This window comes from Acanthochromis polyacanthus, chromosome 3 (assembly GCF_021347895.1).
Source record: "Acanthochromis polyacanthus isolate Apoly-LR-REF ecotype Palm Island chromosome 3, KAUST_Apoly_ChrSc, whole genome shotgun sequence".
Taxonomy (NCBI): Eukaryota; Metazoa; Chordata; class Actinopteri; family Pomacentridae; genus Acanthochromis; species Acanthochromis polyacanthus.
In genome coordinates, this window is record NC_067115.1 from 16361700 (window position 1) to 16380337 (window position 18638).

Sequence of the window (18638 nt, forward strand, 5' to 3'; positions counted from 1 at the left end):
AGCTTCGAGCACACAGTTGCTACATGTCACTATAGTTATAAGGATAATCACATGGACAGTAAGTTCACACAAAGGTCGTTCAAAGTTTCAAGGATGTAAAATTCTCTCCAAGTTTACTCTAAACAAAATATAACAAAAGCCCCTTTTAATCAGATGCTCAGCTAATTGCATAATATCTCCCACGGTGCTGCATGGTGAAGTGAAGCAGAAGGAGACAGGAGAATGCTGCCTTTGTTGCCTTTTTTGCAGGCTTTGGTTCTGACAGCTTTTTGGAACCACTGGTCCATGGATGCTGGCAGTTTGTGGAAAAGCCGTTGTAGTTTTATGGAAAACTCGGAGGAGTTTTCCACAAACTGTCCCCCAAAGCACACAAGGCAAGTAGATGGGAAGTTTAAGACAACAGGCGGGGAAAAAAATGGCAGATTTGGAAAGGAAGGGAGAGGTCCTGATTAGCTGACAAAAAAGAGTTGGTTAACTGAAAATGTCTGAAAATGAACTGCAGCTTCTCAGATATTAAGACTCGCTGCTTTTCACTTATTTTGTAACGGTTAAATGAATATCTTTGATTCTTGGAGTTCCTAGAAACAGCAACTGTCCTTTTTCAGTATTTCTTAGAATTTGAAAGTCTCAGCTTTGCTGATAATATGTGGGTAATATTTGCAGTTTGATACAATATGCTTTTTAAAGTAGAACTGGCACAGGCAGAAATATTTTGCATATTTACCATCAGTGCACATGGCAGCTTGACTCTGATTCATGTCATGGAGTCATTTGACATTAGAGGATTTACATTTACGTCGAGCACCACATTTTCACTAGTGGAAGCTGGAGGCCTGAAAACTGTGTGGTTTTGGGTCACCACTCACAGAGCTTATTCCACACAGTAGAAAAGGCCCAACAGCTCCCTCCCTCTCAGCGTCCCCCCTAAAAAAGCTGAATAGAATAATGAGCAGTAAACAAGGCGAGCAGCAGAGAGGCAGGAGAGGGGGCGTCCAACTTGAACTGAGGGTTTTACAAAGGAAGAGGGGTGTCTCCACAGAGACCGAGTCAAGCCGCTTGAGTCGCACAGTTTTCGCAGGAAAACCAGTAAGAAGCTCAGCTTTTCAGTCCACGCTTTGGATGCAAATGGAAGCAACATGAGTGGAGGCCAAGAGGAGCGAGCACTGACGGACCACGGCCTCCATCTGAATGGGACTGCAGCTCTGGGACTGCAGGATGAGGAGATTGACGCGGCTCTGTATGGTGAGCAACACTCTTTTATTTGCAGATAATTTCACACAAAAAGGCTGTAGACTTTCAGTGTGTTTTTTTTCTTTTCTCCCGTGTTTTCAGAGTTCAAAGTGTTTAACATCGTCATCACTGCCCTGGCCCTGTGCGTCCTCACTATCACCGGCCTGTACTGCATCACTGCCTGCTACAATCGCACAAGGTGATGCGTGTGATCCCCGTAAATAGCTGTGAATGGTCATTTTTATTAGGATACATGGAGCTTTTCACATATGTGCAGCCTCTATTTTAAAACTTTGTGGGATATACATTCAGTCATACTGTACTTGTGCATGTATGTGTAATTATGACTAAAACTGGCATTTTAATGAACTCTCCTGTTGACTTCATTTATAGGCACCAAAAAATATTGTTTACTTGTCTGAAAAAAATCCAAAAAATTCTGTAAAAAAATCCCAAAATTTCTGAAAATTTGCAAAACCTTCAGGAAGAAAATTCCAATAATTCTTTAAAAATTTCACTTAAAAGTTTTATTTTTAAAAATACCCCAAATTTTGCAAGACAATATTTTCAAAAATTGATTAAAAACTTTCCAAAAAAATCATGAAAATATCTAAAGTGATTACGTATTTATAAGTAAAACTTAATAACTAGCATTTTCTTTAAGAACATTCACAAAAAATCAACCAAAATCCCGCGAATTTCGCAGGATTTTGGTTGATTTTTGTGAATGTTCTTAAAGAAACATTTTTAACATTTTTTCCACCAAAAAAATGTTCAAAGATTTCCCGAAAATGTTGAAAAAGTGGACATCAGAAGTTTCACTGTGAAAATATATATCTTTCCCCACATTTTCAAACTTTAATACAGGTCAATTTTAACTCCGCAGGACGACACGAGGGCTAAGAGAATGAATGTTCATTTCAAGGGTGACTGTAAATTGCATCGTAAACCAATTTCATCAGTCCAGTTATTGCTGTTTTCTGCACCAGGCAGTCAAAGAGGGCTCACGTGTACGAGAATGCAGTGACTCGAGGCGAGCCAGCGGACCCGGTGGCGGTCAGAGCAGTGAAGAGGTCGACCAGCTTCCTCAACCCTCTCGCCTTCTTCAGGAAAACAGAGGCAGCAAAGGACAACTCCAAGATCTATTACATCTACAGCAACCCACTGCCTGTAGGACTGAAGGAGGAGGAGGAGGAGGGGGGCGGGAAAACAAGCCGGGATGCAGAGGAGCAATCTGTGCTGCCTCCGCCTCTGTCGTTTCAAGAGTATGCCGACGACCCCAACAGTGGCGTCATCCTGGACCCTCCCATATTTTACATGCAGCTTTAGAGGACAGGAGGGAGAAGATGTAATAAAATTAGAGCACAGTCAGAAAAATTCCACCCCTAGAAATGTTTATCAGAAGTTGTCATCATGCGCAGGCCTTTAAATGGCACTCCAGCAACTTCGCAATTTAAATTCAGCTGACTTATGAAGAGCATTACTCAGTCAGTAACACAAGCAGTAAAAAGTCATGCACAGCTCTGGAGGAGTCTGACAAATTAACGTTGATTATGTCACAGCAATTTGATTAGAGTTATCTTAGCATAGGCCTAAACACAGACTCTATAATAAAAGCCTACTATATAAACTGGAGGAAGTAATGAAAGATGCTATTACATTGCATTGTGGGAAATCCAGTGTTTCAAAAGTTTGACCCGATCTGGGGACATCAGGATATATCGGCTGCAACTATTACTGCTTTGACTTATATTTTTTTTAAATTTAATTTTCCATCTTAAATCACTAAAGTACCCCTTTCATAACAAATAACTTCATTTTTTGCTTGCAAAGTAAGTGCAAGTAAATGTAAAACTTTAAGACTGCTGCTGCTAAAGAAAGCTTGTGTTGAAGAGAAAACAAAAATGTGCATTTGACTTGAGCATGCAGCTGCCTTTTTTAAATTTTTGGGAGAAAAAAAGTGTCTTCTTATTCTCTAGAAGCACAGCATGGTTTAAAAGCTCTGCCAGCAGGTTCAGACAGCAGCGAAATTTTTATGTATTTTTCTGGCAATATAAATGAACTTAATTTGAAAGATGCTTAAATGAAAAACAGGATTAATACAATTATGCATAATGAAGCTAAATAACTGGATATGTTTGCATATAGAATGGCAGCATGCAAAGGCTTAGGGATAGACAATAAGTTACGCATATTTCTATTGGTAGAGTTAGAAAAGAGTTAAATTTAGTCAACTGTGCACAAAGCATTTTTGAGCTGTTAAATTGGTGACAAATTCTTGACAATGGAGTTAATGTACATCCTGATGGCTTTCAGGACAATGATTAGATAACATGACCAGTACAGTCCTTTGACCAGTGACAATAAAAGACCACTTTAAAAGGTCGTTTTATGTCCCACAAAGTCTGCCAAAATTGCTATATATAGCAGTACCTATTATCGATTTCATTACAGTGCATAGTTATTTCCTGACATCCATTCTGTTTCAGGGATGCTTTGTATTGGAACAACAAATACTTATTCCTTTAAATTCAAAAGAATGGAACAAAATACTAAATGCCACGTTTATATTTTTGTTGAGTATATATTGTTTGCTGCAACTTTCACACTTTCAATTTTTACTTTCCACCTCAAATACAGACCTGTAGGATTTCCAAACCTTGCTTTACCCTGCAGGCTCTCCAAACTCAACATGATCGTGCAGTTCTTTAAAAGTTGATTTTTGAGACAAAACGGTGAGGATTTGAAAGTGTTGCTTGATTTTTAATGATCATCCATAAAACTGCTGATGGTGCTTTACAAAAGAAGCTGAGTGCGAGACACAGAGAGAGAGATGAGAAAAATACAAACGATTATCACTGCAGAGCAATCAAAAAGCACTCCTGGTCAGAATGATTGGCTTGTTCAAGAGTCAGTCCTCAGATGATGGGCTGGGTCTCTCTGATCAGCCACTCCAAAGCCTCCTTCCTGCCCTGCCGCTCCAGCTCTGCTCCCACCACCTCCCGACACTTCCTGTGGTACTCATTGACCCAGTCGCGCTGCAGGACACAGAGGAGACGGTCAGAAACTGCCAAACCAAGAAGCGACTGTGTTTGGGCACATGCAATACAGAAACTGGGAATATTATCAAACATACAAATGCATGACTTTAACATAGGACACCGCCAGTAGGACTGTTAATAAGTGGATTAAAATTGATGCATTGCTGTGTTTTAAGTGCTTATCACAGTAACAATAAAAAATAATTTGAGGTGAGTGAAGCATTTCATAAAGGAGCATTTATTTTTGATGATTTAAAATGTGAAACATAAACTTGCTGGATATCTCTTACCTCCTTCTGAGTGAGCAGCTCTGTGTTCATCATTTTGACTTGGATAGGAACCAGAGTGAGAGGCTCAAATGTCAGACTACCCCTGTTTCTATAGTTGTACTGCAAAAACAAACAGAATAAAAACATGACGGATTTAAATATAAGAACACTAGTAGCTGATCAGTAAAGAATATTTGATGGCTAATAACTGTCAGAACCCCCAAAAATGTTGCCTGTGGGTTTGAAAGACAGGTTGTCTTTAAAAAGATTGCCAATGTTACATCATTTATTAGAGCCAGAAACCGTAAAAAGCAAAGATAATCACAGGATTTTCAACATTTAGGCAGTCCTTGAATTACTCATCTGTGAGGTTCTGTAGCGAAAACAGACAAATCTATTCTACATTATTCTTTATTATCATTTAAAAAATTGCCAAACAAATAGTTTGCTCTACATACTCTTCAATCAAGCAAGGAATTCCACGGCTGACTCCACTGTGACCAACAGTCATGAGAATAAAATTTAGAAACTTTTTGGCTGAACTGCTGGCTGTTTTACACAGACCAGGTACAAAGACCAAATACATTTGTAAAGATTTTAATATCCATGTAGAATGTATGTAGAATCATGTTCTCTTTGCTACAAGTACTGGTAACATGTGGGCACTTGTACAAATTATAAATGTTGATTCCAGGTAAATGAAAAGTTCTGGAAAATATGTAATTACAGAAATGAAACTTCTTTTTTCGTTCTGATGATTTTTGGCATTACAGCTGTCAGAGTGCATGTTTTTGAGTTCTCTGCATCTAGCCACGGTTGTTCTGTTTTCAAAGAGGCGCAGGATTTTATAAAGCAGAGAAAAATGAGCTCACAGTGAGTGAAAATGTGAAGGGAGCAGAAAACACACACAAACTGTTTGAGGTTCAGAAGGTTGAATACTGGTTACTGGTACATTTGATGTTCGGGGGAATGGGCATTTTTGCATATGCATTTGACTTGGTTGTCACTTTTAAGACCTACTTTGGGCTTAGCTGGCACAACAAGGACCACATTTTCAATGCGAATGCCAAAAGATCCGTCTTCGTAGTATCCAGGTTCTAGAAAAAGACACAGAAAGAGGAGATCATTGAGCTTTGTGAACATACTCTTGTGTTTGTATTAAGATGTGTGTAATCTTTGCAAACACCACAGGTTTCTCTCTGGACTTGCATGCAGCTTAGACATAAAAATATTATTTCTGTTTCATGAATAGTATCTTGCTCCAGTGTGTTTTTTGGCTGTATTATACTATAGAAAACAATACAGAAATAGATGCCAATTTATGTCAGTCTGAGAAATTAGTGAAGTGTTACCGAATTACAGTCTACTGTTGTTGCATTTCCCGCCTTCCTGTGGTATTCAGTGCTCTGGCTCTACTTTAAATGGCATTTCCAGAGGACTAAAGGAGGACTACTCAACATTTTTACGTCTGCATTTTGTGATAGTATATCAGGCCATTGAAGACATTTCTAAGTCCAGCCTGCTGCCATACCATCACTGACGATCATGCCGGCCTCCAGAGGTTCATCAGCGAAGGTTTTGTAGCTGATGCCACAGGGACCCTCATGGACGTTGAGGAAGCAGCCCACACCATGACCTGTACCATGAAGGTAGTCCAGTCCCGACTCCCACAGGGCTGCACGAGCAAACGAATCCAGTAGGTGGCCTGGTGAGGAAACAAGAGGTTTAGAGCTGGAGATCAAACTGAGATAGACGACAAGATGTTGACTTTCCTGCTCACATTCTTACACACAAATATTTAAATATTCAAAAACTATATTGCACAAAGGTGAAACAATGACTGTGTGTGTCTGTTGGCACTGTGCCAATCTGTCAAGGAAGCATCCGGCCCTTTATTACTGTACGACTCAAGGAAACGATGTCTCCCACAGATATGATACCTCAGAAACCAGTTGTCAGATTTTACTGAAACGTTGCCACATGCTGTATTTTCACGTTGTGTTAAACTTAACCGGCATTGTGTGATTGCTGTGGTTAAATGTGAAGTTCTCTGTTGTGTAATTGCAATGGTTTGAAGTGAAATCAAGTCTCTCTTCTCCAAACTCCTGTCAGCTTGACAACACAGATTTCTAATTATACAAAAACTAGTTACTGATTTGCCAAAAGGTGACATTATTCTTGAGTGACAACACGTTTATTGTTGATGTGGGTTTTTTTTTTTATGTCTGAGAGTTACAATAACAGATCCATTTTCCAGACAATACAACATATATTCAAGAAATTCTGTCTAGCTATGAATCATTTGAGCCTTACCATTGCTCAAAGCCAAGCACATAACACTTAATCTGGTCAGTACAATCTAATGGCAATCGTTACGACAAAGTTGAGGGCAGCACCTTTTGTTCCATTGGGGAAAATGGCAGCACTGACAGCTATGTGTCCCTTCAACACATAGGTAAAGCATTCCTGGAGAGAATAAGAAAACAGAACACAAAAATCAATTCAAAACCAGGTTTGGGATAAAACCAGTCAATAAAAATGAAAATATACTGATTCTTAGTCAAGCCAATGTCACAAATAAGAATAATTCTAATAGTTTCTGGCAGTTCAGCCTGGAATTAGACATATTTGACAGTGCACTCAAACTGTGCAAATTTACCTTTTCAAAAGCAGATGGTGTCCCAAAGTGCATGGTGCGTGTGACGTCAGTGGTTCCATCACTGCCAGAGAAAGAATACAGATGCAGATATACAGTTTGTGTGTGAAGTGTGAGCCTGGAATTTTTGTATACAATAATAATCCTTTTTACACGTATTGAGCGCCAGAGTCAATCAGGTAAACTTCATTCATGGTGAGGTTTCTGTTGGTTTCAGGCAGTGGTCTACAGGAAAAGTGAAAAAGTGACGGATAAAGATTAAGTTAACTTCTACTAAAGAACAAAATAACAGGAATACAGTTCACTCGTGCGTTTCATCTGTTAACTGACCTGTAATGTATGATTGCTCCATTTGGACCAACACTGGAGATTGTGGGGAAACTAAGACCAACAAACTCTTTCTGTTGACTGAAAAAGACAAAGCATTGCAAAGCAAAGGAACATTAACACATGAGATGCCTGCAAATGTAATTACAGAAAATCAAACACCTGAAAATTTCTTTCATTTTTTACAGATTTTAATGTGTAGAATCATTCTGGTAACGCGATCGCTATAAAATAACACATGTGGATTGATTACAGCTTTGCACACTCTTTGGAACATTGCTTTGTCAGTGACACTGTTGGTGATTAATTCAGAATTAAAGACAACACTTTACCATTACAGCTACTACAACATTCTGTATCCACATCTAGTTTGAGCTAGTGGGACAAAAATGTGTTTTTCAGCAGGACAATGAGATAAAACACAACCACAGGTTTTACAAGGGCTGTTTGAGGGTTGGATCAGATGATCTGGCCCCATAATCACACAACCTAAACATAGCTGAAATGGTTTGGGATGAGTTGGACCACAGAATGAAAGACAAGCGGCTAACAAATGCTCGGCGCATGTGGGAATTTATTCAGGATCGTTAGAAGAGTATTTCTGGGAGACTGCTGGCTGACAGAATGAAGGCACTGCAAAGCTGTAGCAGAATCGTACTTGTAAAACATTCTGGGATTTGCTTACTTTGCAATTTACTTTCCTGTCTTTTCTCTTAAATGTAACATCAATCTATCTATCTGAAGCAAAGTGTGATTTTTAATAGCTTTGATGTTTTCAGTTTTGTTCTGTGATGTAGAAAACTGAAATAATAAAAAACTTTATATAAGTCCCAATGATTTATTGGCATATCTACTTTTCAGACCACCGGAAAGATTATTTTAACGGTAAACACGCTGGGAAAGTATTGAACAAAGCAATAGACACTTTCATTTCCACATCCAGTAGAGGGGGCTATACCTCCAGAATAGAGACTATGGCAACAGGTGTTAATACATCTTTTTACAGCCTTAAGACATGACAGCTGGCACTAAGTTGCATTGCGTGACCTTGTCAAACAAATGAGGAAAACCAGTGTGGTTAGTGGTCTACCTGCGAAATTCTTCAGCCTTATCAGCAGCAGAGATCTCAGTTATGGTTCCTTTTGGTATCTGTAAAATAGAAACCAATACACACAAACATGCGGATGGAGTTTAAAAAAAACACGCAGGACTGATTTACAAATTAATTTTTCCTGTTAAGTCTCGTGGTAACTCTAAGAATCTGTTCTCATAATAATCGAAAAAAAAGAAAATACCTCCTTCTCCAACCAAGCGAAAAGTTCACAAAGAGCAACTGCATCCTTGATCTGGTGGGAAAGGTACAGATCAAAATCGGTCAGTTTAAACGGAAATGATAGACTCAGTGATTAGTTGTGCACTACAGATTTCAAGATTCAGTGGTTCTTACGTGGGCCATTTTCATGCCTTGAATCTCAGTGGGATTCTTCACAGCCTTGGCAAGGCAGAGTGGAGTGTAGGGAATTGGAGACCTGTGAGTCTGAAATAATGCAAGAGGAAACATTCACCATTTAAAAAGTAGCAGAGATTACCTTAAAATACATGTAAAATATAATACAATTTCAATATTAGAAAGATTTCATGCACTGTGCTGATTCTCAAAGCAAAGAAAATTAAGCAGAATATTGAAAACTGCCGTGACAAATGAGTTCGCAAATTAAGTGTTACTTAAATGTCCTCATTCAAGGAAATATGGTTTCAACTGAATCACAAAAAAAAAAAAAACTTACAGAGTATGTCTGGTTTACCGATGAATGTTCGAAGTGATTAGTTTTGGTAAACGTGACTGTGTACTTCTGTAGTATTACTAGTGACACCGGCTTTTGATGAAGTCTAGAAGTATAAGGATGCAGATGATCTGGCAGACAGCAGCAGTTTTTATACTTGCAGCAATACAGTGCAGACTAGGGCTGGCCTGAATAGTGGTTTCTGGCCTCCGGATATTCGGGCCCTATTAAAGACGAATATCCGAATATTCGTTCCACCCCGTAACGTCCAACGGGGGGCGGGGCTTGAGCCAGAGACGGCCCGAATATTCGGATCCGTTCGTCTGGTCTCCCGGGTCCAAATTTTGCCTTTGTTTTGTCTAAAATGAAGAATTCCCAAACAGCGGAGGTCTTTGGCATCTTGTCTTGTGTTTATGCAAAGAAGTGAAGCGTGACTTCAGAGTCGACAGCCACCTGGCCATTGGGGTGGTGGTAACAAACACAAATGGATGAGCCGAGATGAGTCGAACACAGCGGGATGAGCCGATGTGGGATGAAGGCAAAGGGAAGAGACGAGCTCCGAATATTTTCGTCTGGGGGCAGGAAGGGATGATCACATAGACAAATGTGTATACGTTATAGACATACACACGTGGACAAAATTGTTGGTACCCCTCAGTTAAAGAAGGAAAAACCCACAATTCTCACTGAAATCACTTGAAACTCACAAAAGTAACAATAAATAAAAATTTATTGAAAATTAAATAATCAAAATCAGCCATCACTTTTGAATTGTTGATTAACATAATTATTTAAAAAAACAAACTAATGAAATAGGGCTGGACAAAAATGATGGTACCCATAACTTAATATTTTGTTGCACAACCTTTTGAGGCAATCACTGCAATTAAACGATTTCTGTATTTGTCAATGAGCGTTCTGCAGCTGTCAACAGGTATTTTGGCCCACTCCTCATGAGCAAACAGCTCCAGTTGTCTCAGGTTTGATGGGTGTCTTCTCCAAATGGCATGTTTCTGCTCCTTCCACATATGTTCAATGGGATTCAGATCTGGGCTCATAGAAGGCCACTTTAGAATAGTCCAACGCTTTTCTCTCAGCCATTCTTGGGTGTTTTTGGCTGTGTGTTTTGGATCGTTGTCCTGTTGGAAGAACCATGACCTGCGACTGAGACCAAGCTTTCTGACACTAGGCAGCACATTTCTCTCCAGAATGCCTTGATAGTCTTCAGATTTCATCGTACCTTGCACACTTTCAAGACACCCTGTGCCAGATGCAGCAAAGCAGCCCCAAAACATTACTGAGCCTCCTCCATGTTTCACCGTAGGGACAGTGTTCTTTTCTTCGTATGCTTGGTTTTTGAGTCTATGAACATAGAGTTGATGTGCCTTACCAAAAAGCTCCAGTTTGGTCTCATCTGTCCAAAGGACATTCTCCCAGAAGCTTTGTGGCTTGTCAACATGCATTTTTGCAAATTCCAGTCTCGCTTTTTTATGAGTTTTTTTCAGCAGTGGTGTCCTCCTTGGTCGTCTCCCATGAAGTCCACTTTGGCTCAAACAACGACGAATGGTGCGATCTGACACTGATGTACCTTGGCCTTGGAGTTCACCTTTAATTTCTTTGGAGGTTGCTCTGGGCTCTTTGGATACAATTCCAACGATCCGTCTCTTCAATTTGTCATCAATTTTCCTCTTGCGGCCACGTCCAGGGAGGTTGGCTACTGTCCCGTGGGTCTTGAACTTCTGAATAATATGAGCCACTGTTGTCACAGGAACTTCAAGCTGTTTAGAGATGGTCTTATAGCCTTTACCTTTAAGATGTTTGTCTATCATTTTTTTTCGGATGTCCTGGGACAATTCTCTCCTTCGCTTTCTGTTGTCCATGTTCAGTGTGGTACACACCTTTTCACCAAACAGCAGGGTGACTACTTGTCTCCCTTTAAATAGGCAGACTGACTGATTATGAGTTTGGAAACACCTGTGATGTCAATTAAATGACACACCTGAGTTAATCATGTCACTCTGGTCAAATAGTTTTCAATCTTTTATAGAGGTACCATCATTTTTGTCCAGGCCTGTTTCATTAGTTTGTTTTTTAAATAATTATGTTAATCAACAATTCAAAAGTAATGGCTGTTTTTGATTATTTAATTTTCAATAAATTTTTATTTATTGTTACTTTTGTGAGTTTCAAGTGATTTCAGTGAGAATTGTGGGTTTTTCCTTCTTTAACTGAGGGGTACCAACAATTTTGTCCACGTGTGTATGTGTATATGTTTATGTGATCACAGGACGGGATGAGCTGATATGAGCCGAAGGCGGAGGGAAGACAGTAACGCCGCATATTCGTTCCGCCTGGTAACGTCTGGGAGGGAATATATGGATACCAAAATTAATATCTGGATGCTGCCGTAGCGAACGAATATTCGGATATTCGGGTCCAGCCCTAGTTCAGACACAACCTATTTGTTTTAACATCTTCTGTAGTGAGAACCAAAGACAAACAGTCGACTTCTACATGTCGTGGCTGTGTTCTCTCACCTTTGGGATGACCTGTGTGAGAGCACAACTGGCCTTGTCACAGATCCACACTTTGTCTTTTGGGCTGAGGGCAGCACAGATGGCTTGCAGCTCAGTGTAGACCGACTCGTACGGGAACGTTTGGATGCTCAGCTCGGGCTTGCTTGGAGAGTCCAGCTGCAGATGGTCTCTTAATACAGGGTCAGAGAGGCGCTTCAAGTCCACAAAGAGCCTGCAGAGGAGATAAGGGTGTTGAAGGAAGAAGTCAGACAAATAAACTCAGGAGAAAACCTCATTCCTCTGATTGTGGTGATTTTAAAGCATAACCAAGACGTGCACCTCTATCGGTTAATAAAATAGTTCAGGTACATGTATGTATCGTGGATTAACATCACAGACATAGAACGGGAACAAAACTCTCATGAAATATGCATGCCTTAATACTTCATTTTGCATTATCAAATTATTACATATTAATGAGGACTGCAATAACTACTTGGCATTGTTTCTTTAGAGTGAGACTGAGAGTGCTTATGCTGTTGGTCTTGAATGAGATTACATGAGGAATTTGGATGAGAAAAAAAAGTATGCCTTGAAAATTAAGTACAATACGATAGACTAACTAGGATGAAAATATGGACAAGTTCAAATGGAAATAAAGTGCAATACATATATTATATTCTCAAGTAACCTTTGTCCTCAAAATGCAATGCAAATATATTAGATTGTAAACAGAATTTCATTTGAACCAGACTGGATCAAGGCACCACTAGACTTACTGTAGATATTAAAAGAATATTCTCAGAATTCATAGGATGAAATGAATTGGTTACAGATCTAATAAAGTTTTATATGCAGAGTGGAGCTCTTTTAATATTACAAGAACTTTTATTGTACAGTTAGTGCAGTACAGGTTTTTGTGGCATGTACTGAACTACATTTGTCAAGGAGTTGCAGTTAAGTTTGTTCAACAGTCATCATCACAGCATCAGTTTACGTTTTGATGTTCAGGTGCATTGTATTACTATTTACATTTTTAAATTCTGAATGCAAATTTTTACTGAAGTATTTTTACATTGTTAGTATGTTACTCAGTACAGTTCAAGTAAACGGGATAATGTTGACTCATAATTCACCATTGCTGTTTTTCTCCCTAAATCCTTCACATCAGTTAGTAGCATTAAGGTAATTAAAAACGGCTTTCATCAAAACAGTATGCTGCTGCAACATGTTGTTTTACCTTATTGTGTTCATCCCTACGATGGTATATGCAAAGAAAACTGGGTTGTACTCAATGTCTGCACCACGGAGATTAAAAAGCCCTGAGGAAGAAAAACAACAGCAGGACATTACACTTAAATTTACATTTAAGTACATTTAACAAACTTTGGAAAAAGAACTAGTTTATCACTACATGTGTTCCATTTATTCACTCTACTATCATGCTAGGGGTGAAAACAGCATGGTTAACTAAAATCCATTTCAAATACTATACGTGTCAGTTAAAGCCTCAGTAAAATTGGCTGGTGTTAAATATTAGTGGTATTATTAAACCCAAGCAAATCTTCTACAATTATAATCTGGCCATTGAAGTCCTCTTTTCCAAATCCTACCTGATGACAATCAAAATCAACATTACTCTAATTAACACAAACTCTCAGACCAAACAATCAGAAGCAAGTGCTCATTAGTCACGGTGAATGAGGTGCTCAAACAGGCGTCTAGAGGGACCCCTGTGCATCCCAGGGTCCTTGGATCGTGATCATGTATCAAAACGTCTGAAACAGAAGTGATGTCAGCGAAACAGCTGACTGTTTTGCACAGCAAGAACTAAAATCTGTTAAAATCTAATATGACCAAATCTATGCATCAACAAGAAGGCATAGAAAAAGGGTTTTCAATGTAATGTTTGGCTCTGACCTTTTTAACTCAGCTGAGCTAACATTATTCACATGTGCAACCTGTTAAAAGTCTATACTCGCAATGAGGGGCTGTACATGGATACAAAATATATCTATTTGTGAAAAATTAACCTTACATGCAATCTCATCCAATGCTGTTGCAACAAACCAGGTGAGTTTCCTCTCTGTCATCTTGGTTCGCAGCGCTGTGATCTTATCTTGCCAGGAAATACCTACAGGTAGACAGCATCAACATGGCATTACACCGCATGCATTTTTCTCAAAAACCTGTATTTCTAGTTATTGTAAAAATAAACTTTAATTTTATCAACAAAACATAACTAAAACCTAAAGGTTTCAACAGAATCTAAATTAAGGGCAGCCTGTTTTACTGTGCTCTTTACATTAAACAAAACATAACATAACAAAACAATGCTGCCAACATGCAGGCGGGGAATCTTTATATTTCAGATTTTCTAATATTAATTCACTACTATAAAACATCTATGTTTTTTGTTGTTTTAATAATAATAGCATTTTTGCATGAGGGCACTGACCAGTGTATTCTAATCCCAAGGTACGGAGTTGTGTGCTGGGTCTCTCTGGGCGATCGGTCCAGACGGCATCGATCAGGTTATCCTGCACAGCCACCAGTGAGTGGCCAGCACTGGTCAGAGCCTTGGACATGTTCTTCCACTGGTCTGAAACAAACCAGCAGGAGATATATGCTCAAATATGCATTTGTTAAGATGCACAAACACTGGAGAAAACCCCTGTTTTATTAATAACAATGAAACTGAGCTAAAGCTTCAGTAGACGGCAAATGGACTTCTCTTTTTGGTGCATGAAGATGTTATACCTCTCACCAGGCTTCTTCAGTTCTGACGAGTTGACAGGTGAAATATGTTCAAGAACCAAAAAGAGACGTTCAAGGGAACTGAGGTTTGATCAGTGAGACTGATGAGAGGTCTCTACAGGACGTAAAAACTGCATCGCAGTCCAAACAAAAAGCTAAAAAAGAACAGAACACCACCGTACACCGAGTTTGCATCTTTGCTGGTTATGCAACAGACGCTGCTGTGTTTGACAATTTGAAGTTTTATATAGCACATTTTAAGCCTACAAAATGTGATCTAAGAATATTGTTAACCTTGGCATCTTTCCTACTGTATAGGTGGGAGGATGACAGCAGCGTTCCCAGTAAACCCAGCAATGTTGATTCACTGTGCTCTCAGGAAAATGGTTCCATAACCTACCAGCAGCAATGATCCAAGGATCCACTCCCACTCTGGAGTTCTCTGGCAGGATGCTGATCAGCCAGTCCTCCTGAGAAGGAGTTTCCTTCAGCCCTATATGGGATTATAACAAAATTATCACACATTTAAGAAATACCATTGTGGAACAGTTAGACAGTATTAACATTTCTGTATGTCTGTACCCTGGCAAAATAAATAGTGTCTCAACATGGAACTTGATTTCTGTTTTCAAATTAGGCAAAAAAAAAAAAAAAATCTGACTCATGTTCAAGCTATGTTTCATATCTTTTTATCTGACAATGTTTGACGTTATGAACACTTGATGTTTGTGTTTCGTCTAAATAATAAATCAGACATTACTTGATCATCGGTAGTGTGAATCCTAAAAGATTAAAAATATAAATGTTTTGCACTAAAATTAGGTTCAATTTTAAAAACGCTACAAAAAAATGCAGAAAAAAAAGATTTCAGATTAGTGTTTATACTTCTAGCTTAAGTAAAATTACTGAGAGGCCTTTATGATCATCAGGTAGGACATTACCCATCTTCATAAGGGTCCAGTTGTTGTCCATCTGCTGGCTGGCCTGCAGGAAATATCGGCCATCAGTCCACATGGCAGCATGCTGCTCTGTGACGATGGCTGTACCTGAATGTCAAAATACGCAAAACAATTGAGTCAATTACTGTCTGCACTTCGCTTGTCCACTTGTGTTTGTAAGATGTTGCTTAAAACTTGTTTACTCAGTTCTGAGAACCAAATTATAAAGTTTAAACCACCGAAATTACAACAGTGAACAAACAGCCTGCAGATGGGTGACCTCTCCTTCTGTAATTTCAAACTGAGCTGAAGGCTGGGTTCACCACAATGTTTATTACATAAGTAGGAGTGGTTGAAAGTGTACCAGTTTCACCATTATAAAACTAGCATCATTCACCGTATTAAAGAATATGAATATGAGCAGAGATGCATTGGGATGTGGATTGGTTTTCCCCCCAAATAGGTCAACAAAATAAAAGGTGATTGTCCCTGAAAGATTGTTCTTCACATTGTCTCAGGTTTCCCTGGCAGTGGGAATTAGAGACTGGTTTTATGTTAGGTCATACTGAGATCTGAGATTGGGAGGAATTTACCAAACTTTGAAAATGCACTTTCATGTGTACTGACGCTTACGCACAAGCAAATAAGCATACCTGCAGAGCCATTGAATCCACAGATAAATTCACGTCTGCAGTCACAGGGTGCAATGTATTCACTCTGAAAGACAGAGGAACAGAAAAAGAGAGAGAAAAACAGAAAGACAGTGAGAGAGATCAGCTTCATGAACAATCAGCCTGAAGTGGCCATCAAACCGTCACACATTTCAAATGCCACCTTCGCTACTCTTTGTGTCTTGGGCATGGAGAGGAAAGAGGGAGGAGCAGTGAGCAAATGGCTACAATTAATTAAGAAGGTCAGACAAGATGATCAGAAGTTAATTAGTGAAATAAGCAGGAGTTTGCTTCGGGATGGCTTCAGTCATGTAAACATGATAAATGTAAGGAATGTGAATGTGGTTTCACTTACCTGGTGTGCATCTCCAGATGGGACAATGTAGGCTTGTATAGGCTCAGAGAAGTATTTACAATTCCTCATTGCCTGCCGGAGCTGTCTGAGCAGCTCCCCTGTGATCTTTGGAGACATGTCTGTGACTGAACGGAAAAACAAGTTTTGAAAATACAATTAAGTTCAAACAGGCTGCTAATACTTAATAACACAATCCTTGACAGGGTCTGTATGCATTAAAATGCAACATCATGACAATCTGAAAAGCTGAGATCAACATTTCAAAGTGGCAGCTGCAGACTGCATCATAGCCAGGCATTATTTGATAGAAGAGGAATATAATTAAACTCCAAAAACCCAGATTCCAAACAATTATAGCCTTCCTGATTAATCAAAAAGCATTCAGATGTGCTGTCGTCCACCGATATTTGAAAACGACTAATTATTCACAGATTACCTGAGTTCTGGGAAGCCATGCTGACTACAGACGACTGGAGCTGGACAGTGACTGACTGTAATCTACCTGACTATTTACGTGGAGACCAAAGTCACAGTCCACACCTCCATCTTTAACCTGCTGTAATATGCTGATTAAGCAACTGTCAGACCAGTCAGGGTTAAATATTAAAAGAGCAGCCTATCTAGTATCTGGTTAGAGCCATTAGTGTGACCCATTTCTACAGCAATAACCTCCTAAAACAAAGGCCAGAAGGAAATTGCGGTGGACTCACTGTCACTATCTACATCCTCTGTAGGGCTGCACGACTACGCTGTAAAAAACTTCCCCTAACCGACCTATCAGGTTGCGGCATTACACATCGATGAGCTCTCCTATTGGCTGAACGCTCCGCATGCGATTGTTGTTTACAAGTTGGCATTAGATGAATCAGTTGCATTCAACTACAACCGAGCACTTCGAGCTAGCGAAATAGCCACAGTAAAATTATTTTTTTTTCTAATACTATGAAAAAAAATCTACAGAGCCCATGTTTTAGTGATTTCGTTTTCTACTCAGACATCACTTTAATCAACAGGCCAACCAGAAGACACAATAACTAATTCAGTGTTAGCCGTTGAATTTAGTAGTGGGTGTGGTAGCGCGCCGGTGGGGTATTAGTAAAGTTGCTAGCGAATTAGCCACCTCTGCGGGGTAAAGTAAGCCATTTTCTCCCACTTTGTGTAACGGACTATCCTCTGCAGACAGGCGTGGGCTGACCGACGGTTCCTCTCATTTGAAAACACTCAACATCCCTCCTGCACTCGCTCCACTGCCGCCAGGAGACGACACGTTAGCCCCCCTAAAACCGCCGCTAGCTACCGTGAAAGTCCCCCCAACATGCAGCCGGTGAAACGCTGAATACACACCCGGTGGTTTGGCCTCGGAAATGCGTCTCTCGGGTTAAAACTCGAAGCGCTTTTCTAGCAGCTCGGACCTTGTGTTAATTTACAAAACAGGAGGCTGCCATTTCGTCGTTGACGTTTGCGACCACGTGACTGCAGCCTCTTCCAGTAGACGCGGAGGGATCCAGACTCGCCTCTTCCTCCGTGAATAATTCACACATTGTACACACGAAATGTACAACAATGCACGATGGAAACATCACTCCTTCATTGTCCTGCTCATGATTAAGTCAGGGTGCCCCGTATGCATCCCCGACCCTGACAAAAGAATTAAAAGTCTTACGGCAAGTCAGAATATGTATCATTATTTAATAAAATATAAATAGGTCATTTTGCTTGAGTTGTGGCATATCTTCTCAGTATGTGACAGTAGCTCAATTGGAAGCTTAAATACCCTTTTCTGTGTTGGTTGTGCCTTTGTTCAGTTTTTTTCTTCTGTTGTTGTGTCCGAAAACGTTATTTATAACAGGCTTTTAAGTCGCAGTTATTTGCTTCGTTAATGAAATAGATAATTTCTTAATTATAGATAAATACAGTGCATAAAAATGTATTTTTATCTAAACTTTTCCTAAATCCTGTTTCTCCTTCTTCTTAGTTCTATGAAGATTTGTAATAATAATAACAATGATAATACTATTAATACTATGACTACTACTACTAATAATAGTAATACCAATTATCAGATTTTGGCCAGATTTTTAAAAAGTAATGATA

The 18638-nt window shown here is 39.4% G+C and overlaps 2 protein-coding genes across 2 annotated transcripts; one reads left to right on the top strand and one right to left on the bottom strand.

Annotated features, from left to right (window-relative positions):
- Window positions 1-958: 958 nt before the first annotated feature.
- Window positions 959-3616, top strand: si:dkey-246e1.3 (uncharacterized). Its single transcript, XM_051945717.1, has 3 exons — window positions 959-1242; window positions 1333-1429; window positions 2220-3616. The coding sequence occupies exons 1-3, from the start codon at window positions 1137-1139 to the stop codon at window positions 2557-2559; spliced, it is 543 nt and encodes a 180-aa protein (XP_051801677.1). The 5' UTR covers window positions 959-1136; the 3' UTR covers window positions 2560-3616.
- A 356-nt stretch (window positions 3617-3972) lies between these two features.
- xpnpep1 (X-prolyl aminopeptidase (aminopeptidase P) 1, soluble) lies at window positions 3973-18052 on the bottom strand. The gene is made up of 20 exons (XM_022189455.2): window positions 17889-18052; window positions 16545-16669; window positions 16172-16235; window positions 15522-15626; window positions 14981-15073; window positions 14282-14425; window positions 13862-13957; window positions 13064-13145; window positions 11845-12055; window positions 8971-9060; window positions 8819-8869; window positions 8614-8672; window positions 7527-7604; window positions 7350-7421; window positions 7200-7260; window positions 6937-7006; window positions 6072-6245; window positions 5561-5637; window positions 4562-4660; window positions 3973-4268 (listed from the first exon to the last, which is right to left on the bottom strand). Exons 2-20 carry the CDS (start codon window positions 16659-16661, stop codon window positions 4149-4151), a joined length of 1863 nt encoding a protein of 620 aa, XP_022045147.2. The 5' UTR covers window positions 16662-16669; window positions 17889-18052; the 3' UTR covers window positions 3973-4148.
- Window positions 18053-18638: the final 586 nt, after the last annotated feature.